This window comes from Tenrec ecaudatus, chromosome 4 (assembly GCF_050624435.1).
Source record: "Tenrec ecaudatus isolate mTenEca1 chromosome 4, mTenEca1.hap1, whole genome shotgun sequence".
NCBI lineage: Eukaryota > Metazoa > Chordata > Mammalia > Afrosoricida > Tenrecidae > Tenrec > Tenrec ecaudatus.
In genome coordinates this window covers 97,262,175-97,288,545 of record NC_134533.1, presented here as the reverse complement: position 1 = coordinate 97,288,545, position 26,371 = coordinate 97,262,175, and the positions used below count along the sequence as shown (strand labels likewise).

The window sequence follows — 26,371 nt, the reverse complement described above, 5'->3', positions numbered from 1 at the left end:
TATATTTAGGTTTTAAAATCATTCTCTTTGAAGATGATATCTATAAGATGATAGTTTTTTGAGAAAATTCAAAATGCTAATGATCCTTTGCTATTTTAGCTTATTTTCAAACATCATCTAATAAAAGAATTCTCACTATATTTAGGCTTAGAGTTTATCGTAGATGTTAGGACTACTATATGGGAATTTTGTAAACCCCGTTAAAATGGGAAAGGACCGTAAGAATTTATTTGTAATTATTTGAAGTCAAACATTATTTATGAAAGTACAGTTGAAACAGAAGTGTTTGTTCCACAGGCTATCAGTACTTTTATTTTTTCAGAAAAATTTTTTAGATTTTTCACGACTTTTATTTTTTGAGAAAACCCAAATTTCACAAAAGCTAGTAAAAATGTAGTGAAAATTGTCACTTGGAAGAATAAAAAAACAAAGTAAGGATTTTTGTGTTATGATTCATTTTTATGTGGGCTATAAACAATACAAAATAAGCAGAAAACCAAACCTATTGTCATCAAGTAAATTCTGACTCATGGAAACTCCATGCTTAACCACAGAAAATTATCCATAAATGGCCCACATTCTGTAAATTTTCTTTTATTATTTGAAATCAGTGCATGTTGCTTTCTTACTGTTGCTAACTTCTTTGTAAAAGAAGAGAGTTCATATTCAACCTAATGGAAAGAAACAAGGTCATCTTTTCCTCACCCTACTTTCAATCTTAATGCAGTATAAATGAGACAAAAGGCATCGTGGTTCATTGTGTTTTAATAGTGTTTGTGTATAAGCACTAACAACTCTTAAACACAAACACTTACTAGGTGTAATATAACTACTGAAACAAAACCACTAGGTTTGATAGGAAATGCTAAGAGAAAGTTTAAGGCTCAAATAGCTGCAACTTGGGCATCGTGTTTTATTGTCAGGATCACAACGTTTGCACTCAGTACTCCAATAATTCTAATTGCCTTACAGTTCCTAATTACATGCATCTGATCAGTGGTGCTCATGCTGTGTTAGCCTGCTTAGACTAAAGAAACAAATTCATAGACACCCACATGTGTATAAGAAAGAGCTTTGTATGCAAGAGCAATCAAATATTGAGAAAACACCACAGCCCAGTACAGATCAAGTCCATAAGTCTGATACTAGCCCATATATATGTCTGTTTTTTATCTATAAATTCCTCTTCAGATTCATGCAACACATGCAATGACACCAAATGCGGGAAGATCATAGGCCAGTGAGTGGAAAGTCTTGTGGATCCAATGGCAGTAGAAGCATCTCAGCACTGGCAGGAGTCTTCACGTCGCTCCTCCAGCTCCAGGGCTCTAGTGTAGTTCCATGTGTCTTGTCAACAGGAATGTCTTCGAGGGAGTGTTTCTGAGTCCCACCTCCAGTGAGCTATTTATCTCCATAGTGCCTCCAAATGAAGTCATCACACTGGGTCCTGATTGACAGGCTAGCCTTCATCCCTCCACAAGTTGACACCAGATTATGTAACTACCACACATTCCCATCCATTTTCTTTTCAAATTGGTAATGCACAATGATGTTTTCAGCATTCAGTGTTTTGGAACTCACTGATTTTAATCATGCCCCTTACAAGTTATTAAACAATATATTCTTCATATGAAGGGATTTGACTTAATATTTCAGATCTTATGGTATACAAAGTTCTAAAGTTCTTATTAGAAACATAAAATTAATATTATTAGGCACCAACTGGATATTTCCATAGAGTTCAGAGAAACACATATTTACTTAAAAATCAAATATATTATTAGTATAATTAATGAAAAACCCAATTTAGATTTAAGTAACTAGACCCTTTATCTACCTCTATTTGCTGCTGATAGATATCCTAAGTTAATTAGCTTAGATAATCAAGTACACTTAGCAGGCTAAACTCTGATTCATCTGAATTTCTTTCTAAGCAAAGCTCCGCCATTGCTAGATAATACTCACAAGTTCTAGGTATTGAGCTGTTAAAACTGCTAAAGTGCTTTATCTAGCATGTTGGAATATGGCATACTCATTCAAACATATGCATTTGATACACTGATATAAAAATATAAAGTAGGTTAAATATAGTGCTTCACCTTAGTTAAGAAAGCTTGAGTATTTAAGAACTCTAGGAGACTGAGCAAAACCATAGTACCAGCATGATTATATTAGCATTCCATTAAACAAAAGAAAACACGATGAAGTAATTTATAAAGCTCCCTTTTGGCCTAAAATTCCAATTTCCATTATAGTAGGTATTTCCATGGCTCATTAAATAATACAGTTTTATCGGATATCAATAAGAGATGAAGTAATTTAGGTGCTTCATACTAATCTAGTGACCAAATTGGGAAAAAGCTGCAGATGAATGGAAAAGGGTTCTCAGTCCCTACCACTGAGTCCATTCAGATTCAAAGGACCGTGTAGGGCAGAGTCAAACTGCCCTTGAGCTTCTGAGACTGTAACTCTTTAGGGAGGGGAGATTCCACTTTCTCCCACAGAGCGATTCATGGCTTCCAACTGCTGACTTGGTGCTTAGTAGCCCACCATGCGATCCACTGCATCATAAGGACTCCTGAGAAAAGGGGCAGGGATGTGTTAATAAAGTAAAAGGGAGAGTTGAGATGAAAATGAAAACAAAGCAAAACAAAATTCTACCAGGATTGGAGTGAGTAGCACAAGACTATTTCAGCTACCTGACCACCTGCTGAAACCCTGGTGGTGTAGTGGTTATGAGTTGTTCTGCGATTAGCAGTCGTTGGAAACCACCAGCAGCTCCACAGGTGAAAGAGTGGGCTTTCTACTCCTTTACCAGTTAGTCTCGGAAACCCAGGGTCCCTGAGGCAGCGTAGACTCAATGGCACTGACAGTGAATGACCATCATTTATGTCAGCGACCACTGAATTTGCTCTGCTCCCTTGCTTTCCCCAAGTAGACTAGCAGGTCATTCTTTCAAGGTATCTGAGGGCAGACTGAAAACTCCCACTTTTCCATTAGCAGTTGGGCATTCTACGTGTTTGTACCACACAGGGACTCTGACCATTGTTTAGGCTCAGTTTATCTAAAGAGTTATGTCTAAAAGTTTCTAAAATAAAATATATATATATATATATATAGATAGATAGATAGATAGATAGATAGATAGATGTTTCCTAAGGAGTTCAAATAGCATCTTTATTCTAGTCATCAGAATACAGTTGTATGCACAGATATTAAAAGTACTGTTGGAATGAGAAAGATCTCAGCTTAAGTCCCAGCTTGACAATTAACTAGTTGACTAAGAATACTTTTTAGCCTCTCTCGTTTACAGTTTCAGGAAAAACATGGGGCTTTGTACTCCCGTGTATAGTTACACTCTCACAACCCACAGGGACAGTTCTACCCTGTCCTGTAGGGTCCCTATAAGTCAGCCTTGACTCGATGGCAGTGGTGAGCCCTTCTGATATCTTAACAAGATAATAATAATGATATGAGGTGGTAGCCCCCCCCCCAAAACAGAGGCGATGTGAGGGAGATAGTGCATTTGGAGTTCTTTCCACCAGCTCAGACTGTTAATCAAGCTTTCTATTTGGAAGTTCTGGGAAGAATAGGTAACTGTGCAGCAAAAAAGGACTGATTTGAGGCAGATGGGGACTGGTTTTGCCACCAAAACAATGCACCTGTTCACCCATATCAGTGCCAGATTTTGGCAAAAAATCAACATGTCTCTCTTGCCCCATGCACCTGACTCACCTGACCTTGCTCTGTGCGACTTCTGTTTCCTTAAATGATGAGGGACATGAAAAGACAGTGATTTGGCGACCTCGAAGAGGTGAAGAAGAAAAAACGAGGGAGGTGCTGTCAGCCATCCAAATAGATGAGTTTGAAAAATGTTTCCAACAATGGAATGCCAACAATGGAATCACAGATTTGACAAATGTCTGAAGTGTATTGGAGAGGACTTGAAGGTCATAAATTTGTTTTGTAAAAAACCCCCTAAATACATAGCTTTGGGGGAAAAAACCCTGTTGTTTTGGGTACCCCATTGTACTTGTATTTTATGTTTATTTAAAAACGATTAATCACAAAACCTGGCCTAGAGTTAATAAATTGTGTTCACGATTATTATAGAGTTGCTATGAGTCAGAATTGACTTGATGGAATTGAGTTTTGCTTTGTTTTGTTAACTATCAATATATGGATCATGAGGCAGTTGTGCAAACACAACAAGGGAATATTTCACGGTTTAAAATCGGGAGAGGTGTGCATCAAGTTTGTATCATCTTACTTACTTAAGACTTACTTCATGTGCAGGCCGAACACATAATTGTGAGAAAGGTGCAGCTTTCTGCATCCCAGAAGGAGCTGCCGTCTCAGAAAGTCACAGGGGCAGTTGTACTCCGCACCATAAGGCTGCTTTGGGGTGGAGGCAATCAATGGCAGTTTGGTTGGGTATATTTTGGGAACAAATAATCAGAGAAGCTGGATTATATGAAGAAGAATGTAGCATCAGGACTTGAGGAAGGCATATTAACAACCTGAGACATGCTGATGACACAGCCTTGCTTGCTGACAGTGAGAAGGATTTAAGTACTTGCTGATGAAGATGAAGGGTTAAGACCAGAATTCTCACACCTTGACTGACAGGTAACATGATGGCAAATTGAGAGATTTTTTTGTTGTATGGCTACATAATCAGTGCTCGTGGAAGTAGCAGATCAAATGACTCATTGCACTGAGTGCATGGCCTGCATGAAACCTCTCCAAGGTGCTGAAAAGCAAGCAGGTTACTTTGAGGACTACGGTGCGCCTGATCCAAGGTGTAGTATTTTAGGTGGCCTCATTTCCATATGAAATTTGGACATTGAATAAGGAAGACTAAAGAGGATTTCAAAAATGCATTTGAATTATGGTTCTGGTGAAAAATATTGGAAGTACCATGAGTGGTCAACCAAAACAAAAACAAAAAACACACTTTGCCATTGAGGTGATGATGACTCATCCCTGCAGGGGAGGGTAGAATTGCCCCCTGTGAGTTTCTGAGCTGTTAACTCTTAAGTAGAGTACAAAGCCTGCCTTTCTCCTGCTGAGCACTTGGTGGTATCGAACTGGTGACTTTATGGTTAGCAGCCCAATATGTGACCAATACACCACCAGGGCTCCTCAGGTGGACTGCCAAAAGGACAATCCAATCTGGCTTGCAGAAAGTACAGCCAGAATGCTCCTTAGTGGCAAGGATAGCAAGACTTAGTCTTATGGTACTTTGGACACATTGTCAAGAGCGACCAGTCCCTGGAGAAGGACATCAAGCTTGGGAAAGCAGAGGGGCAGTGAAAAAGAGGAAGGTCCTTGACATTAAGGTTTGACATAGTGACTGCAACCATGGGCTCAAATATAAGACCAATTGTGTCAATGATGCGTGTCTAGGCAGTGCTTTGCTCTGTTGTTCGCTAGGTCATTTGAGCGGAAACTGATTCGATGGTACCTAACAACAAGCCACAATGCCTGTAAGACATATCTTATAAGGCATCATATAGGGCATCTATTAAATTTCTGGACCTTCCATGCGTGTGACTATAGTCCTGTTTGGGAGAGAGTTCTCTACTTCACTCATAATGGACAGGAATAGGGTCAATGAAGGCCTGCCTTTGAGGGAGGATATAAACGAAGCCACACCTTTGTTTCCTTGGAGGGCTTTTTGACTTTGATTGTGTGACTGAAGATCCCCTTCACTGAAGGGTGTAAGTACGGTGCTTCCACACACTGGCTCACCTGGAAAGCTATACTCTTTTCCCGAGGGAGCTTTGGGAGGAGCAAAACGCGTTGTTTTGACTTCCGGACGTGTTTGACTTATGGCTCTGGACACTGCATTTGGCTCACCTCTGCCTGGCTTTGGGGTCTGGAACTGAACAACACCCACCCCCACTTGAAACAATTTCTCAATGTTTAGGGATTTTCTGCAGACACTGCAGTGGATTGCAAAACCCAGGTCTGAGGTAATATACTCTAAGAAGTCATGGGGGCAAAGGGGTTGTGGTGGAGCAAAATAGCATCTTGGAAGAGTTGGACATCTGGGACTTCTTTAATAACCAACTCACAGAGACTAGCCTGGCATTAATTCTTCTAAAATAAATTATGACCACAGTGGGGGATGGGAGACATGTCTGACATTCGCCCAATAGGAACTGGCCTTGGGCGAATGTTGAGTTCAATTCTCCTTCTATGTTTTGAAGTCTGAGGAGGCCAGACGTGGCTTCCATGACATCCTCACAGTTGCAGAAGGTGCAGAGGCCTACCAGCTGTGGGATCCCAGACTCAGCCCCCGCTGGATGTTTGCTGGCCTGCAGAAAGTTATAGGATGCCTCAACCTCACACTGTATGACTAGAACAGAGGCTTGACTTATTCTTGAGAGGCTTCTGTGTCTCTCGAGTTTTCATGTTAAGGAAGTATGACAAATCCCTGTAGTCCTAGAGGACACTGTGGCAAGTAGGCTGCAACAGACTTATTGGGAATCTGTCCCCCAGAGCTGAAGGTTTTCCAAAGAACGTACAGAGTCCACAAGAAAAATATGGATGTGGGTAAATGCTATTTTATGGAAGCCTTTAAGAATGGCCTGGGAAATATCTTTATCAGGTTATTTATGTGATTATCAATGTTTTTTCTCTGTGTCTATCTGTTGGTTGATCATGGATCTCTCAAATACAGAAGCATAGTTTTCTTTGTGTGCCAGAAATATGTACTTGATGTTATCCCACTCCCGTGTCAAAAGAGAATGATGGGACAGAAAACAAGGTAAAGCAAATGCAAAGACATTTGAATGTTAAAAAATATATTTTCAAATATAGTCTATATATATATATATATATATATATATATATATATATATATATATATATATATATATATATATTCTGTTTGCCTTGCCTATGTTCAAACTCAAAAACCAAACTCACTTTCATCCAGTCTATTCTGGGACATCATCGTTCTATTGTTCAAGCCTTGGACCTGGTGGTGAATGCTCAGGGCAGAGCCCACCACACCAGCAGGACTTTCCATTACAAGTACTAGAAAGAATATGCACATGTTGGGTCGCTATTCCAATCTACTTACAGATCCGATCTGGCAGGAAGGCTAGACACGGAGGAGGGTAGTGTAGGGATAGGTTTGGAGGAGATAAATGCACATCACCGTGCCCTCCGCTCTGAAAGGGTTCTTTGACTCCCAAGTCATTTCAGGTGGGTGAGTGTAGCCAGCACCTGAGACTGCTCTCTTGAGGGGAAGTCGAAGGAACTAGCTGAAGAGCTGTAAGCAAAATGACTGCTCGGCGGTTACTAGCTCAACAATCTCATTTAACCTGAAATGTTTCCTTCCTATTTAAAGAGCCAGTCTTACGATAGTTTACATGTCCATTCAGTGGAGGAGTAAATTATCCAAAAAAATCAAGAATAATAGTAAAAGCTGCTGATAGCAAGCATACCCTCTACCCATCATGCACCAGGCATTAAGCTAAGCTTTTTACATGGGTTATTTTAATGCAATTCCGAGGGCTGTTTTATAATATTATCTCCATTTCATAAATGAAAAAAAAACATGAACCTTAAACTTATATCTATGTTCACACTGCCAGGGGAGAGCACTAATCTCAATCTATCTAACCCTAAAATTGATATTTAATTACAGGTAGAATTTTTTCCCTTAAATATATATATTCTTATATATAAGCATATATGTATATATAGACACTTATATCTTCTCCCTGCTGCCATGAACTAGATTGTTGGCTGCACCGTCAGAGCTGTAAGGCCAGCAGCTTCTATGCTGGAGACCGATGGGATGGGGCAGTCTGCTTCTCTGAGCATTCCAGGTCAGATATGTACATATATTCACATATTTTGTATTAATTTCCTATTATTACCAAAGTGCTTGGTATAAGTCTCAACATTTGCACTTTCTTCATTCCCCTATTATACTAAGTACTTTGATAATAAATTGAAGTTTATTCTACAGAGAAGCTCAATTTTTAAAAATGACTAATTGTATTGTGAAATGTTATCTTATTCCAGTGGCGCAAGTGGAAAGCAGATGTTTTGAGAATGATGATGGCAACAAATGGGCAAGTGTGCTTGATACAGTGGATGGATGTATGGATTGTGATAGTGTTGTATGAGCCCCCAATAAAAATATTTTTAAAATGTTATTTTTTTAACCAGTCAATTATATACATATATATATTAGCCTTGACAATTTTAAAGTTCAATTATTAATGATAATTGATGCTCCCATGTGTGGTTTATATATATTCTGCTTCTACCATACAGTAATTTTGAAATTCATTTTCTAAAATGTGATTTTCTCTTTTGAGTTAAAGCATTTACATTATTCCCATCATAAATTTATATACCAGTTTAATAATAGTAACATGTTGCAAGATTAAACACAGCATTATCTATCTTTCTACCAATCTGTCATCTAACTACAACTACTCTGACATCCAAATAATAAGAAATCAGATCAATGTATTTATCATATTTTGAATGACCACCAAGAGTGTTTCAATAACTGGAAAATTCAAAATACACCCTACAAGAAGTCTGCAATACTAACAAAAGTTAGCGTTGTGTGTGTGTGGAAAAGAACATTTTATTTTTTTTTTGTTTTGTGTTATTGTTTGAAGTGAACTTGTTTGTCACAAGACTCCAAGTCCACTTCAGTTTCACTTTCCTCCTTTTTTCTTTAAGCCCCTCAGACCACTGTTTAGGTTTGAGGGCTAAGGAATTTGGAGGGAAGAAAAGAACATTTTAGTATTCGAAACGTTTCGCTAACTTGCTTTGGAATTCAGAGTAGTATAGTCAGTAAGAGAATTTTAAAGGGGCAGGGCGTTTTCAAGTCAATATCTAGTGTGAGACCTTTCCTTTCTCAGGCAGCTGGGACAAATTATTGAAGTTGAGACGGTCCATTAGTGCGGGACATGGACTTCAGAGAAGTGCAGTGCATCACTTGAGAGGACATCTCCGGACACTGGTGTCCTTTTTAGTCTGTGCTGCCTGACAAAACAGGCACAACACTCAACACTTGGTTCAGCACCACTGGTGGCTCCAGCTATGTAGTACCACAGCCCAAGAAGCACTAAATAGATGGGACAAGCCTACCTCAACTCGCTTTCAATGGAGAGTGCTTGATGAATGTTTCATGCTATTTCTTTTCCATAAGATTTTAATGGGCTAAAGTATGCCACGCATATAGAAGTCAGATAAAAACGGTGAGAGATGTGCATGATATGATTGAGGTAGCCGCAGAAGTAGAAAAGGGGAAAGTCTTTTAAATGTATCATCTGAATGAATACAATTTAGGTAGAAAACAAGTGTTGCTGCTAAAATGCTTTAAATAGCAGGAGAAGATTTCTGCTACAAAAAGTTGAAAATGATTATTCATTCCAAATGGATTATTTATCTTGGAAATGAATATTTATAGGGCGCCTTTGAATTAGGCAGTAATCTTTGCCATTGTTTAAACACAATTAACAATATGCAAAGTAAGGTAATGCTTTCCAGACAATATGTGAACATAAGCACTCCTATTGGCATTCATTTCAATGTAGTGCAGTGAGTACATAAACTGGGGGAACAACTAACCTGCTATACTCTTAATTAATGAACACCTGTACACAGTGAAAGGATGGCTGATTTTATGGGTGCGTGAAGATCCAGCCAGGCAATTAATGCTCAATTTAAAATCCACACAATTGAAAAAAGAAGTAGCAAAAACAATTTGCAAAAGGCCAATAGCAATGGCAGAAAAGTTTAGTTTTCTGTGGATGAATTTTTCCAACATATTTCGGTTATTTTACCTTTTATTTTCTTGGTTGCTTAATTGTTCTTAGAACATCTTTTGCATGGTTATTTATACTCAATGCACTAACATGACCATTTGAGATATATTTTTGATTTCATTTTTAAAGACCAGTTGTAGTGTGCTTTTAAGAAAAGCTAAAGAAATTCTTGGAGCAGATCATATAAATTACAATAAACTATGTTGGAAGTGAAAAAAACAATTCTAAAATACTTAATTCTTAGTGTTCCAGTCCATGCATATCTGACTTAGGGGTGCTAAAACGGATATTCCCTTTACTCTTCCCATACAGGTATACGGAACCAAATTTCCAGATACTGATCTAGGTTCTGAAGACAAAGTGATGAAATATAAAACAAAAAAACAACCATAAAACAAACCCCTCATTTTCAACGTATTTATATTTAAAAAATTACTGACATTCATGTTATCATTGATCATAAGGCTACTAAATGTTTTTCCTCCCTGCAGATGTAATTGGGGAGAAGGGTGAGACTTTCTACTCCCGTCAAGAGCTACCATCTTGGAAACCCACAGGGGCAGTTCTACTCTGTCCTACATGGTCACGCTCTGAGTTGGCATGGACTTGATGTCAGTAAGTTTTGTTTTTTATAGATGATATCTATCCATCCTTCATTTATTGGTTGTTTTCAGATTGTTATTACCAACATTGATGTTTGCTATCTTCTCAGTAGATGCTTTACTAGATAGATTCTTAATATCATATTTATTAGTGATACGTTTTACAGGGAATTAAGCAAAAAATATAGCTCAATAAGAGTTTGTCCAAATATTCAAAGAACTTCTCCAAAATATTCCATATTCTTCTGCATCTTTCGTATTTCAGACAAGACATTTTAAGATTTAGTTCTTAGAAATCCTTTTTAAAATTCTTAAAATTCTTTAAAAAGAGCTTTAAAAATTCCCTTTATGTGTCACTGAAAACATTTTATCAAAGGTACTTCATAATAAAATACTGGAAGGATGCTAGGTTTTCTATGTCAGGAAGCAGATGAGTATTAACTTAATACAGAGACTTAAAGAAAGAAGTAGGCCAAGAAAGGTCTGTCAATCTTTTCAAAATGTATTAGGTTACTGGTGAAAAGCTACACAAAAGAGTTTTAAAGAAGCACATTGTAATTAAAGGTAAGTTTTATCACAAGATTGAAAAAGAAGCTCAGTAACCTATACTGAAATTGATGGAAATGCCTTATTGAATGAGTATATAATTAGAAGTAGATATTAGCTGCTTCATTTACAGGATGGATTGAAAATGGATGCAAGGGTTGTAAGGAAACTAAACTTTTTAGAAGCTCAGGGAAACAAAAGTAATGAACAGGGATAAAATAAAAATAATTTTGTTATGGGAACTGATTTTATGATATGAAAGTAAATTAACCAGGACATTATATCAAAGGGAAACAATAATAATTAATTCAGGTTGCTTTTAAAGAGATCAGAGACATATTAAATTCGGAATAATGACACTACCGACTCCTACCTGCTTCATTTGTACGGATCAGTCGAGATGGGGTGCTTGGATCTCCAGTCCCAATTGGATTTGTGGCCACCACTCTAAATTCGTATTCTACCCAAGGATTCAGTTCCACGGCCATTGCTGATTCCAGGTCCCCTGTTATGATTTCTGGGACTATAGGAAGAAGGAGATTTTAGTTTACTGAGAAGGCTGAAGGACTGCTGTGAATGACAATTAAGGACATCACAACTACTGACAGAGTCAACACACGTCCACGCAATTCCTCAGAACATGTAGCATACATGTAGCATACATGTAGTATACATGACATCACCTTCAGTTTCATTAAAACGTGTTGCCATTGAGTGTGACTCGTGGTGACACCACGTCAGCATAGAACTGAGGTCTACCAAGTTTTCTTCTGAGTCACCTCAGGGTGAATGTGAAACTTGACCTTAGCTGTTAAGCTTTGTAATAATTTATATCACCTATGGTCTCCTTAGTCATATTAGGAAAAAGTATTTGTGTGAGTTAGAATTAGAATTCACCCATCTTAGGCTGTTACACATCTAGCTCTTGTCTACACTAGAAACATTCTTCAAAATCTGAGCCTCAGAAAAGTGGGCAAGTCGTGCTACAATTTCCTTCAGTTTCTTGAGCATTTTTTCCTGTATGTTCTTGAAAACATGCTTAGACACTTGAGACTTCCAAAAAGTAGATTAAGAATGCTCCTATTTAAACTAAAAACTACTATCTGTGGAATTCAAGTGGACGTTCTGAATTCTCTCTGGAGTGATTTTTGAAAAATAATTCGATTTTAGTAAAACATCAAATGTTTGTAAAATCATCTATATCTATATCTATCTATATATGATGCTTGTTCAAATTCTCTTTGTGCAAGAGAAAAAAACTTGGTAATTGGCACTCCCCTCCCAAAATTGTTGGTAGATCCAATAAGTCAGTTCCAACTCTTAGCAACCTTATGTATATACATACATGTTTGTATGTGTATATGTGTATACATATGTTACATGGTATATATGCTCTGTTTAGGATTACTTTTCATATTCTCATATATCTGTTGTCTAGGAAATACTTCTACAACAGAATATCACAGGAAGAAAATGAGAGAAATTAGCCTCTGTCTTCATATGCCAAGAACCTCTGGATTTATATTAGTCCTAGATTTCTGTTTAACCATGTAAGGAGGTAAGTTCTTGACGTCATCATTCAGCACAGTTTTAAGGAGTCCTGGATTGTTTGTTCATATTCTTTTTCTTCCAGAGAAAGGACTTGGGCATCACTCCCCCACGTTGTCCTTAGGTCTTCTAAGTCAGTTCCAAGTCTGACCGGCCCTGCACACAGCAGAATGAAACACGGGGAGGGGCTGCACCATCCTCACGGCCATCGCTACATTTAAGCCACGGTTACAGCCACAACGTCCATCCATCTCCTCTCTTTTGATGACCCTGTACTTTGTTAAGCACAAAGTCCTTTTCAAGGGACTAGTCTTTTCTGATGACAAGTCAAAAAGAAAACTCTGAGACTAAGTCTTGTGATTCTTACGGCTAAGGCACAATCTGGCTGCATTCCGATTGAAATAAAAGGACAGACAAGTGGTGACCTATACAGAGGACAGCCACTCAAACTACTGAGGGCAGTTCCGCTCCGTGGTACAGGATTGCCATGGGTAGGACTCAATGAGACGATATACAATTGTTGCGTTTTGAAAGTCCCTGAGTGGGGCAAATAGTCCCACACAAGGCGGCTGACCAAAAGTTTAGAAGCTTAATAAGTCTATCCAGAGATGCCGCAAAATTGATGCTTGACAGTCTACTTCTGTAAATTCAACCTCTCAACGTGAGTCAGAGTCTCCTCCACAGCCATGGGCAGTGACGTTTTTCTATTGTGAGGGAAAGTTAAACAGGCCCAAGATTTCCAATGAACATCTCTCCTGAAATACATTAAGAGAATGGAACCAAAATCTTAGTTTTGTGAGGGGCAAATGATGAGGGACTAGTCAGGGTGGGCTTCCTGGAAGATTCCACAACACTGCACCGTTGATTTTCTTAAGAAGTAAATGAAGCCTTAGAAAGAAATTGGTCCTTTCTTGCTACATTAAACACGGAGCAAGAACTCCCTGATTTTCAAAGATGGAGGAAAATGCGACTATTCAGCCCACAGACTGTGAAACATTGAGCTATGCTGTGTCCAGCAGAAAGATGGGAGGAGGGGCCACGAGACAGTACCACTAACCTCTCCCTCCCTCCCAATGTACAGACCGCATCACCCAAACTTGCAGTGCATCTACAGAGTGATTTCAGTTTCGCTAATTTCTGTAGGTCAGTCATCACAAGCAATCTCAGATACCTGATATGCTTTCAGTCTCTTCATTCGAATCTCAAGAACACTGCACATTCACTTTTCTGTCCCAGATCTTATCTTCTTGGATTCATGAAATCCTTCTGGTTTGATCTTTAGGATGCAGGCCTTATCGTTAGCAAAAGTTTCTGTATGAGCAATCTCCTCGCTGACCGTTCGTTCTTACACATTTGCGTTCTAGTAGAAGCCCGAACACCCCTTTTTGATTCCTTTTCAAACTGTAACGGGTTTCCCACAAAATCTCTCTAGTGGGCATTTCCTGTGAATGTACACACAGAAGCTTCTTTCCCACATTAAGACAAAATGAAACTCTTTTAACCTTGTTACTCCTTTTAGGCTTCATCTGGTTTCTCTGTTGTCCTTTATAGCCAAACTTTTAACGCAAAAAAGAAGTTGTTTGAGCAATGACTTGCTGTCATCAATGATTTCCCTCCTTCTTTCTCTCTGGATCCCTGATGCCTGACTTTGCTTAATTTGTCTCCTTTGCTGGTTGCATTTTTATTTCCCAATTCAACCAAGTCTTTCCCATTTTCTTATATGATGGCATTATCCAGTGTTATGGATTGAAAAACTCTCTATAGACCGGTCATGTCTATATTTTTTGTAAATGGGCTGTTAAACATTTTTATGTGGATAAAGCTCTTGATGTTTAATTTTCCAACTTCTCCTAAAATATATTACCTTTAGCGAGTGACAATTCCAATCTACCAAGAGTTGTGGCCCCAAATTCTGGGTCATCTTTCTTTGTTTCCCAGGCCATTACCATTCATAAGCAAATTACAGCATTACAGACACCAAGAGATGTTGAGTGTTCGGCACAGTTTTGCAGCAAAACTCCTTGATATACAGTCTATCTTACATTTCTCCCAATTTTCTCCTGAACCCAATCTTACAAGGCTTTGATTTTCATTATTTTACAACCATAATTTTTCCCATGGCACTGATGACCTCTTGTTTTAAACCCAATACTTAATCTCTATTTTATGTGACAATATAATCATCTAAGCTCTCCTGAAAATAGAGTGTGGGTGGGGCAAGTTGAGTGTCTCATAAACGAGTTAAGAAGCTATTTCAGTTAAGAGAGATAATAGTACCTCAGAGGGAAGAAACTGAAGTGGATGAAAAATCAAAATTTGAAAATATTTACAAAGTAGGGTCCACAGGAATAATGGACAGATTGAATGTGAAGATTTTAAGAGGAAAAAAATGATTACAAAGTAGCTCCAATATATTTTACCCAAACAGCACAATAAGGATATCTTGCTATTGGCAGACAAGAAGTCTGTATGTATTTACCTTTTCTTCTTTCATGTACTTTATTATTTTATTTTATAGGATCTCCCCTTTCCCTTACTAGTCCTTACTCTGCTATTATCTTTCTTTCTATGTAACATTCATTAACTTCTAAATCATTATATAATTCACTCATTATTATTTTCTCTGTTGATTGTTTTCCTAAGGATATAGTCTTCAGAAGGGAAGTTTGTTATTGTGTTTTTTCTTGCTCACTGACAGATCTCAAGTGCCCACAACATTAACAGGAAGATGTTTGTTGAATGAGTGAAAGGAATTTCAAATGTCAAGGTTTGTCCAACATTGACAAAATCAATTTATGTTCGAATTTTGATGTAATTATTTCATGTTTTATGTCAAAAAGAAAATAAATATACAACACAAAGTACTTTATTTGCTATATTCATGCTACAATTCCTAATCATAGCCTATCTTTTAAAAGGAAAACAGTGAAGATTTTGAAATTCAAAATTCGTCATTACTTTTAATGGTTTATATTACTTACAAAGGTTATTGAGTAATTGGAAAACTGAGTTGAAGGTAGGTCAGTCATCTCAAGCAATCCCGGATACTTTATCACGTAATATGAAATAAATAGGGTATAAATACATTCTATAAATTATAACTGTGATTTGAAATGGGATATTATTGATATAAAGATAATGTAGAATTTATACCAAAGTCTTTTTACAAGTCTTATAGGTATGATTTAAGTTTTATCTTCTATAAAGTTATTCTTTTGATAACTGTGAGTCAATATTGATTCCTGATTCAGAGAGATTTTCACTGCAGTGCATATCCTTGTGAAAGAGAGACATACAAGAATTTCATCAATAATATCCTAAGTAAATCTGCCTAAACAACAGATACAATCAACCAACCAAGCAATGGAAATATCCACTGATAAAACTGTATTTAAGAAACATAAATTATTTAAGCATGACTGGTCAATTCTGCAATTATAGGTGATTTGATGTCACTGAGTAGTCACAGTAAAAACTGAGAGGTCAGCTAATACTGCTTAGTAACATATAGAAGACAGTCAGTTTTACAACCAATAAGTAGCAATTTATTTGATCAGAACAGGGATCTCAAAGGGAAAATATCTACTGCTATGGTTGCCATATTTGATTCAAAATGTAAATAAAATATTTCTATTCACAGTCAGCTGATTTGAGTCTGATTTTACAGGTAGGAGTAATTGTAAATTAATTCCAATGTAAGATCAGCTGGAAGCTCCATGAACAATTCACTACTTCCAATGCTACAAATAAGGAATTTACTATTGTGTGCATTATATTCATGTTGATTTCTAAAGGAATTTTATGTGTTTTTTTCATGTACTCGTTCATAAATTACATTAAATTTATCATATAGTTTAAACTCTAGACCCACCTTTTTCCTGGATTAAAACTCACTTTTAGGTAAATTTGGCTTAAATAAGAGCGCTGCATTGAAAAGACCCACAACAATGAAGGCACACTAATGGCTACAGAAACATGTCTTGCTTCTTCGTAAGCATGAACATTGTAGCAGGGTTGGTCTAGGAGCTGAAATCTAGCTATTTTACAGTACACAAAAGTGAAGATTGGACCTTGGTAGCGTGCCCTGCCAACGGCAGTCTTTGCCTAGCTGCTAGTTGCGGGGCTACCGAGAAGCAATGGGAGCCAGGGTGGCCTCTTTGGGTGAGAAGACACTGTCCTAAAACAAAGAAAAGGCAAACTAATGGTAAACTAATTGCTAGTGATCCCTCAAGAAGGAGTCAAACTGCTCCCTAAGGTTGCCATGGCTCCACATCTTGCTGGCAGCAGCCTGCCCCACCTTTCTCCCATGGGGCGGCCGCTTTGCTAGAATCACTGCCATTTCCATCAAGAGAGATCGCTTGTTATGCAGGATGGCAAAAGCCAAGCATTTGTGGAAATCTATTTCTGAAAACAAACAAACAAACAAACAAACAAACAAACAAACAATTTTTTTCTTCCAAATTGAGTGCAGGCTCAGTTAAACAGAACCCAAATCAAAATAGAATGGATATTTTATAAATACTTGCTTTATTGAATCCAGAAAGGACTCACAGTGATGCACCCATCATTCCTCTTATGCTGGAAGGACAAGAATGTGCCTCTGTAGTAAGGATTTCTAAAACACACACATACACATTTAGTTCAACCCACATAGACAATATCTCTTTCATATTTTTTCTTTGGCTTGTGCCAAAAACTGCTTAAAAGGGTAAATGGTGCCTTACAGAGGCCTATAAACTAAAAGCCGAGAATACCAGAAAGATGTTTACCTATATTTTATTGACTATGCAAACATGTTCAACAGTGTGGATCATCTTTAATTATGGATACCATTACAAAGAATGGGAATTCAGAACATTTACTTGCATTCATGTGGAATCTGTACATAGACAAGAGGCAGTTACTTGAATAGAATACATGAGTATTTTATGGCTTAAAATTAGGAAAGGTGTGTGTCAGCATTGTATCCTTCTACCATATTTATTCAATTTATATGCTGAGCTAATAATCCAAGACGGAAAATTAGATGAAGAAGGAAGCATCAGAACCGGAGAAAGACTCATTAGCAACCTCCCATATGCACATGACATAACGTTGATTCTAAAAGGCATAGGACTTCACGCACTGAAGCAGGTCAAAGACTACAGTGTTCAGTACGCATTCTACCTCAACATAAGGAAAATAAAATTCCTCCTAACTGGACCAAAGGACACCATCAGGATAAATGGAGACAAGATTGAAGTTGACGAGGGTTTCACTTTATTTGAAGCCACAACTAACACCCATGGAAGCAACACTAACTAAATCAAATGATGTTCAGCATAGCGCAAATCTTCTGCAAAAGAACTCTTTAAAGTGATATCAAGCAAATATGCTAGTTCAAGGTCCATGTAAGGCTGGGTGTTGTGCGGGGAAACACAACCAATGACATCTGTAAGAAAGAGCTTTATATCGAGCAATGATCTTAGAGCTAGATGGCTCCGCCGCCCAACCTAAATGCTTAAGTCCAATGCAAGCTAGGACCCTCTTCAGACTCCTGTAACTGCAGAGCAACAATGCTGACAGTTGAAGTGGGAAGCAGAGAGATCACAGGCTGGTAGATGCAGAGAGCCCTGGATCCAAAATCGATAGAAATATGGTAGAGTACAGACAATTCTCAGGATTGGGCAGCCCAATCGAGACTTCCCCTAAAGGTAGGCAAACTGTGCGCAAGTAGGGAGGTGAAGAACAGAGAGAGGGCGGGAAATTCCCATTTTCTTCATTATAAGAAGGCAACATGTCCAATGAGGCACCTTCAGATCATGACCTGATCGCCATGTTGGATGCTATCCCTACACTTTCTTATTGAACTTGACATACAATCTAACTGCCACAAGGTGGAAGGTGTGTGCCCAACATCCTCGTGACAATACCGTGGTATTTTCAATTGCTTGACTAATAATGAATTCAAAATCTGGGCAATGAATTTGGAAGACTTCAGAAGAACTGATGTTTTTGAATTATGGTGGTGAGTAGGCCATGGAGTACAGGAAGAATGAATAAATCTGTTTTGGAAGGAGTGCAGCCAGAATGCTCCTTTGAAGTCTGCACTTAGTCTCTGGACCTGTTATCAGGACGGATCGGTCTCTGAGAGTGACATCATTCTTGGTGAAGTGGAGAATCAATGAAAAGCAAGAAACTGTCAATCGGATGGACTGACACAGAGGCTATGACAAGGGGCTCAAGTGGAGTAATGCTTGTGAGGACGGCAAGGATCAGGTAGTGTTCTGTTTTATTGTACACAGGGTTTCCATGAGTTGGAGCTGACCCAATAGGACATCACAATAGCAACCACACACACATACGTACACATATGCACATACATACACAGAAGGGGTATGGATAAATGGAACTAAATGATAATAAAAACGCTATTATCTTTTAATTCCGAGTCCATGAACTTTTGAAGCTTCCTTACACACACACACACACACACACACACACACACACACACACAAAGAACAACAAATGAATCCTAAAAAGTGAAAGCAGATGAGGAATGAGTATATATGTCTAACTAGGAAATTGTAAGTGTGCTTGACCATCATATTATATTTTAAGAACCAGATTGTGGACATGGAATGAATAAAGAATCATATGTATGAGATTTTGAAAGTTCATGTAAAATGATGGCTTTTATCATTTCATTCATGAACTCTTTGAAGTCGCTTCACATGTTGCAGTATGTCCACAAGTAAAGTTGCACATGTAGTGCAGTGTAGGGTTATGTGGCAAGGGCAGGCAGAATGCTTGTCAGGAACCAGGACATTTGGTTTTATGAGTCTATAAGCCAAATCTGAAGGCAATTCCATTTCTTAGCTGTTGAGAAAAATGTCTGGGCTTTCACATGTGGAATAAGATGGTGTACTAGGTGGAAGTTAATAAATCTTTAATAAATCTACTCATTTATGTTACATCTGAATCCTTTCCTGAATTTTCTACTGAATCCAGGGGTCCCACTGCCCCCATTTTCTGGGACAAATAGATGTATCACAGAACAATAATTGAACCAGCACTGACAATTATATATATATATATATATAATAAAATAAATATGTACAAATATATAGCACACTATATTTATCATTAAACTGAGCTCTGTAAGTCAGTGTAGCTAAGTTAAATATTTGAGAAAAATCCACTTATATTTTACATATAGATGAATGCATTTCCTTCCTCTCAAATTTTAAACTATTCCATAGAAAATAGAGTTCTGTTCTTTTACTCAAAGGACCACTCCACTTCCACACATTCTTATTAATTGAGTTTTCTGGTTACTTCACTTACATATATTATGAACATATTTCATTTTCAAGCAGATAAGTCAATTACAATTTGAGATGGGGAAGAAACCAAAGTAAAAATCTCTCTCAGTACAGACAATTGCTTCTGAGGATTACATGCTATAAACTTCTTATACACAATTTGGATTCCAATATGTTAAATTAGCATTTAACAACTATCAAGTGACCAGAATTTTCCCAGTTCCTGCAGGACAGTTCCGTTTGGAAAGATGGTGACTTTCAGTTAGAACATTGAAAATAAAAAGAAAAAAGGAATAAAAACACTGGGAAAGAAGATCATGCTTAAAGTAATGCAGCAAAATGCAAAACTCACAGACACTGACATTAAAATACAGCGTTCTTTTAAATAACACAACTTCATGCTAGATTCTTTTTTCAATATAAAAGTGTTATGTGGTTATGAAACCGTGGTTTTTATAAGTCATTCTTTCTGAGCTGATGGAATTGTTTCTATTCCTGATTACTTGAAACTACGAGATAGATAGTCAAAGCATTGTACACTAAAACCAAACCACAACATTGTGTATAAAAGATAGTGACATCCAAGTAAAGTGTCTGGTTTATTTAATAAGATTAGGCCACTGTTATTATCTTGGATTGAAATGTGTACTGTGCTTGTGAATGATGTTGTTATTTAGAGAAATGGGGTAGGTCCACTGGAACAGCATGCACTATCGTTGCCCTATCGATGAGTCCCTTGGGCAGGGATACAAATGGTTAGCATGCTCGGCTCAGGTGGGGACTCAGCGATGGTAATACAAGCTCAGTCACCAATGCCTTGACAGAAAAGTCTGGCAGTCTCCTTCTGAGAAAATCACTGTTGAAGACTGTTTGGGCTACACTTGTACTCCGAGACAGTTGGACTTGACTGCACAGTATCTCGTTAGTGCGCTGGATAAGAGCCTAAAGTTATTTCAAACAAACGGACAGTGCCTTATGGTTTTAGACACTATTTTTGGTTTAGAAAAATTACCAAAGATTCTTTTGTGATCATCCGCGAAAATAGCTCATGATTTAGGAAGCATCCCGGGGTGTTTTTGAGGTTGTTTTAGAGCCTCTCACCTGTTTTGACTGTTTGCCAGCCCAGGGAGAAGGGGCTGCGAGCCTGCAGGTTGTAGGAGGACACCGGGCTATGGTTGTCGGCAGCTGGACTCCAGGACAGCGTGGCGGTGCTTTCCGTGATTTCCTCCACAATCACTATTCCGGGAGGGCCTGGGGGACCTATAGGCAAAAGTCAATGGATACAGTTATGTAAAAACCATTATGACAAGCCATGAGAAGTTTCCAATAAGGATTTCCAATAAGGATTCAATTAAACTGTGTAATTCTAATGAAATACATATTTAGTGATTAAAATTGACAGCCAAAAGTCTTGTGATGCAAGTTGGTCTCCATGATTTCTGGGAATAAATTAATTATAGATTTGATTTACCCACTAACAACTTGTGCTTGGAGCTAACTACCAATTAGTATCATATTTTCTAGGAAGAGAAAAATAATTAGAAGACAAAGGATATGAATATCAATATCAACTATAGCTGTTAAATCAATTGAAGTGTACAGAGGCAGCACCAGATGTTTGATACAACTATTAGGAATAAGAACAACAAAATCGCATCCTTGCTACAAAGCCATAGGTGTACGGGGCTCTATTTCATGTTCAGAGTACTTACAATATACAAACACTGTGATATAGCCCATGACATAGCACAGATTCTAACAGGGATGATAGGAAAGTCCCTGAAAGAACAATGATGCAGAGCAGGACGGGAATGTCGCAGCAGTGAATCCTGGGTGAAGTTCTGTAGGGAGTTCAACACAACCCCAAACCCCAAACTCACTGCCATCGCGTCCGTACTCACTCACAGCAACCCTCCAGGAGAGGGGAGAACGCCCCTTGTGATTCCCAAGGCTGTAACTGTTTGCAGGAATAGAAAGTCTCGTCTTTCTTCAGCAGAGTCACTGGTGGTTTTGAACTACTGAACTTGGGGATCACAGCCCAATCTGTAACCACTTAGCCACCAGGGCTCCTCAAAGAGTATAATTCATTTATTTTTAGTAATTTAATTGTGGTAGGGGTGGGAGGGTGCTGGCTCTGGGAAATTATCTCCCTTTTAATCACGAAAGGATTGTATAGAATAATCATGCTCAAACTTTGGTACAAGTGGGCTATCAACCTCAAACACGTCAGAATCTGATCTGAGGAGAAGCAAATCTGTGCTGTCGGATCCGTAAAATAGACCTTTGCGATGACATTTAAAATAGATGCACCGTTGCTTACAAGTTTTCTTATTGAGCTTCCATTCTTTCACATCGCAAGGCTGTTTCATTTTTGTTCACAGGAGTAGAAAGCCCAGTCTTTCTCCTGAGGAGCTGCTAGTGGTTTTGAACTGCTAACCACGAGAATCACAGCCAACAGAATTTGTAAATTTGTTATTGTCTATTACCAAAGATGCCAACATGATGAATGACCATAGAATCAAGGTGGACCCATGAGCAGCTTAAGACAGAGGGTGTACTGCAGTGAGGGAAATTTTGCAAATTGTCTGATTCTGAAGTAGCTCAGTGTGATCCTTTGCTTGTGTATCTGGAGTGAAGATTATTTAAGGCCTAGGATTATTATTAAATATTATGTTTGATGGGATACCAATATAAATGCTCAAGCTATTAAAGTAAGTAGCAAAATGTGAGGTAGAGAAAACCTGGAAGCCCAGGGGCTTCATGCTCAGCTGCTAACAACAATTTTGGGGGTTCCAACATGGTTCAAACATACCAGCTGCTGCATGGTAGAAGTATGCAGCCATTTTTTTTCTGCTAAGTTTTGGAAACCCCATGGGGCAAGTCTACCCTCCCCTAAATGGGTAGCTGAGTGGAACTGATTTGATGTCACGCAACAAGGATGAAATGAGGATGAGAAATGAGATCCAGGTGCTGAAGAAGATGTCTACTGAGCCTGTGAGGATAGAAATGTAGAGGAGTCTCTTTCAGAATATACTAATTGTATAATAATAGAGTAATTATAGTGGACTGATAATATGTGCATTATAAGATGCTACAATTCTGTACTCGCTTCAGCAGCACATGTACTAAGATGCTACAATTCTCGGCCATTGAGTCATTACAATTCAGAACAAGCCTACGGGACGTGGTAGCACTGCCCCTGGGGTTTCTGAGACGATAAATCTTTATGGGAGTATAAGGCCTTATCTTTCTTCCAAGATAATAGGTTTGAAAAAATGTCTAATAAGACTGTGAGGACAGATATATGGAATGGCTTCTATAATAATAGTATACTAGTACTGTCAGTTATCATATGTTGATTATACTATCCTGTATTAAGACATGATAATAAACATTAACTTGTTTATTTACTTTTGTGTCACATACAGTTCCCCTGGATGCTCGACATAGAAAAAGTTGCCCACGTAGAAGCTGAATTACTCTAAAGTCACGACACTATGAGGAAGCCCAGGCTAACCGCTTGGGGAGGCCCTGGAGAGAGAGACAAGTGGTCCTTATCTAGTTCAACCTCTCCAGTCCAGGCACCAGGCATGCAAATGAAGACGCCATTGGATAACCCTTGCTTCAGCCACCAACTGACTGTCTCTGTGTGGGAAATCCTAAACCGGAATCGCCCAACTATGTCAGTAAAACACCCAACCAGAAGATCAAGTACGCTTATGATTTAAGCTACTGAGTGTGGAGGGGAACAATAGCTAACTGGAACAAACTTCAAAATGGTTTCAGTTTTTTCGAAGATAAGAAATCCCACAGGGATTTGTAAGAAGGATTCGAGAGATGCTGTGAAAAATACTTCAAGTACAGCTAATGGTTCTAAACAGGTACGACTGCCAACAAATTGATTAGGATTTTCTATATTCTACTTATTCAGTTCCATTTCATCCACTCTAATTATTCACTTTTCAAAAAGCATTCATTATAATAAAAGTATTTATTGTAATGAGTAATTATCTAATGCCTGTGCATATGGTCCTATGGGAGACATTGTGGAAAATAATGATTTAACTTCAATGAAATAATTTGTCTTTCGAGTGTTAATGTTCAGTAAAAATGGCTATATTTGCCCTTTAGAAGAAAGGAATATGTCTTTTAGGAGTGGAAAATAATGACTTAGTTTTTTGAAATTAGCTGGAGCATAAATGGAATCTGTAATTTAATTAATAAATCTCCAATTACTTTTCTTGATACGTATTATTTGCCCATCTATGGTTCTTTGTAATAATTAGTGACAGTGACAGAGATTTAATGTGGATGTGCAATTATTTATAATAAAAAACATTGTAATCAATTGATTATCTTATAATGGTATAATATTTAAATTAAAAATTATTATGATTGAATTTTAGCTGGCATTAAACTGTTTATTAATCATGGTTATTTAATGACATGGCATATGTGTGCAATATAAGTGGGAAAATAGAATGCAGAAGTATATGTAAATATAGTTATATAAATAGTAATTTTTCAAATATTTAAAGATAGAGACAGGAAAGAAATGAAATAAAATGCACATGGTGGTTATTGATTGGAAATGAGGATACAGGTATTTTAAAGTTTATTCTTTTAAAAAATATTTTTATGTCTGATTTTCTAATTCTGATTGTATCCCCTCATTACTTTTAAGCTATAATTTTAAGGTGAGGTTTTATAAATTGACTTATATTTGCTAGTCTAGTATAGCCTACTTAGCTAGTCAGTTACTGAGTTGCTAGTAGTTGTAAGGCACTGATGTCTGTGCTGGAGGTGGTTGGCAGGAAAAGTCCTTCAAGAAAGGCAAGACATCAGTGCAATCCTAGATACGCTTCATAAAACACAAATGCCGTGAAATAATACTAATACGTTCAAATGCTTTCTGAGTATGTTTTATACTTTATCAAACATTTGGTACTTTGCCTATTATTGTTTTTCTGTTATTTCCAACTGTCAAAGGACCATCTATGGTATTTGGCATCTATTACATTAGATACTGTTAAGTAGATTTCAACTCATGGCGACCCCTGGTGTGTCAGAATACAACTGTGTGCTCCAGAGGGCGGTCAATGGCTGGTTTTCAGAAGCAGAATGCCAGGCTTTTCTCTCACTCAAGACTCCTGGCAGCTGTCAGGGCCTCAATGAGTATTTGTTGCAAAGAGATAAAGGAAGAAGACAGAATAGAAAGAATGGAGGAAGGGAAGAAAGAGGGACATAAAGAGTTATGTTTTGAGTTTATAATATTAAATAACATTCAAAAATAGTTTTAAAACACATCATTTTCATTTAACATAAATATGTGCTACACATTTTAGTTCATAGGTTTTTTTTGGAAAGTTTAAAGGGAAGACCAATAAAAATGACAGCCTCACTCCATGAATTAAGAAAATAAATCTTTTCTCTGATATGATAATAAGGTTCATAATTATCATAGAATCAGAATATTAAAGCTTTTGGAGAGATAATTATTCTAAATCCTTATAAATTTTACAAAAATCTTATAATCCTCATAAAAATTCTTATGATTATTGTAGAGATATTCTGAATAATCAGTGTGATTTGCCTTCAATACATCAAAAAACACTTTTTAACTGCAATAAAAATAAAAATAGAATGTATATTTAATATATTTCCAGAGAAAGCAATTCTTTCTAAGCATTCCTTTCTGAATTCTGGCTTCAGTGAGCTTTCTGTGTAAAATCAGGATTAAATTCCATGAATATTATAATAAAACAATTAATCTTTTAAAAGTCCTGTTAATAATGATCCTATTCTTAACATCTTTTGATATATATAAAATATATGTATAAATATTATATATATATATATCAAGCATTAACAGTTCTCCTAAAAGGCTTTAAAGTTAATTCTCACCAGCCTGTTTGAAAACAGATTCATAAGAGTCAATGTCTTGATGATGACAAATGTGTGACAGGGGCTAGAGTCTGAATCTGATACAGATGCCACTCATGAAATTGTGTACTTAGGTGGAATGACTCACTATCAGATGGGAAGTGACACTTCCCTACCAGCCTCCACTGGCAACACCACACACTTCCTCAGGGACGTTGCTATTTTGTAAGATGACTACATTAAATATTTCATTTAAAAATTGCTGATTTATAAAATGAGACATATTCTGTTTATTTCTTGATAGCTAGGACTGACGAATAAAAGACAAACACCAATGACCCTGAGCTGAAAGCAAGTTCTCATGGATTTAATCCATGCCAAGTTACGGGCCCCTTAACTTGGGGCTTCAGCCCTACACATGACTCTGAGCTCATGTTCAAGTTTGCTTCTCTTGAGAAGCCATTCACTTTCAAAACTGAAAAAGGGAATAAAAATATATGTATATTGCTTTGTCTTATCTAAAGCTGCTCCTGTGATGCTGGAGATATAAAGCAAGATTGCGCCAAGTCTTGAAATTTTTGAGTTAATTGGGGTCATCTATTTCAGCATGATCATATTTTCCGATGCAGAAGCAGCTCTTGACACAGGAAAATTCCCTCTCCTGGCGGAACAAAAA

The 26,371-nt window shown here is 37.5% G+C and overlaps 1 protein-coding gene across 1 annotated transcript in view; it reads right to left on the bottom strand.

The window, feature by feature from the left end:
• CNTN5 (contactin 5) overlaps positions 1-26,371 on the bottom strand; it is a 557,068-nt gene that overhangs the window by 75,471 nt on the left and 455,226 nt on the right. Inside the window, exons 16-17 of the mRNA XM_075547810.1 lie at positions 20,914-21,072; positions 11,334-11,483 (exon numbers count right to left, since the gene is read on the bottom strand). Coding sequence (XP_075403925.1) covers positions 11,334-11,483; positions 20,914-21,072 — 309 coding nt within the window. The remainder of the gene's footprint in view (positions 1-11,333; positions 11,484-20,913; positions 21,073-26,371) is intronic.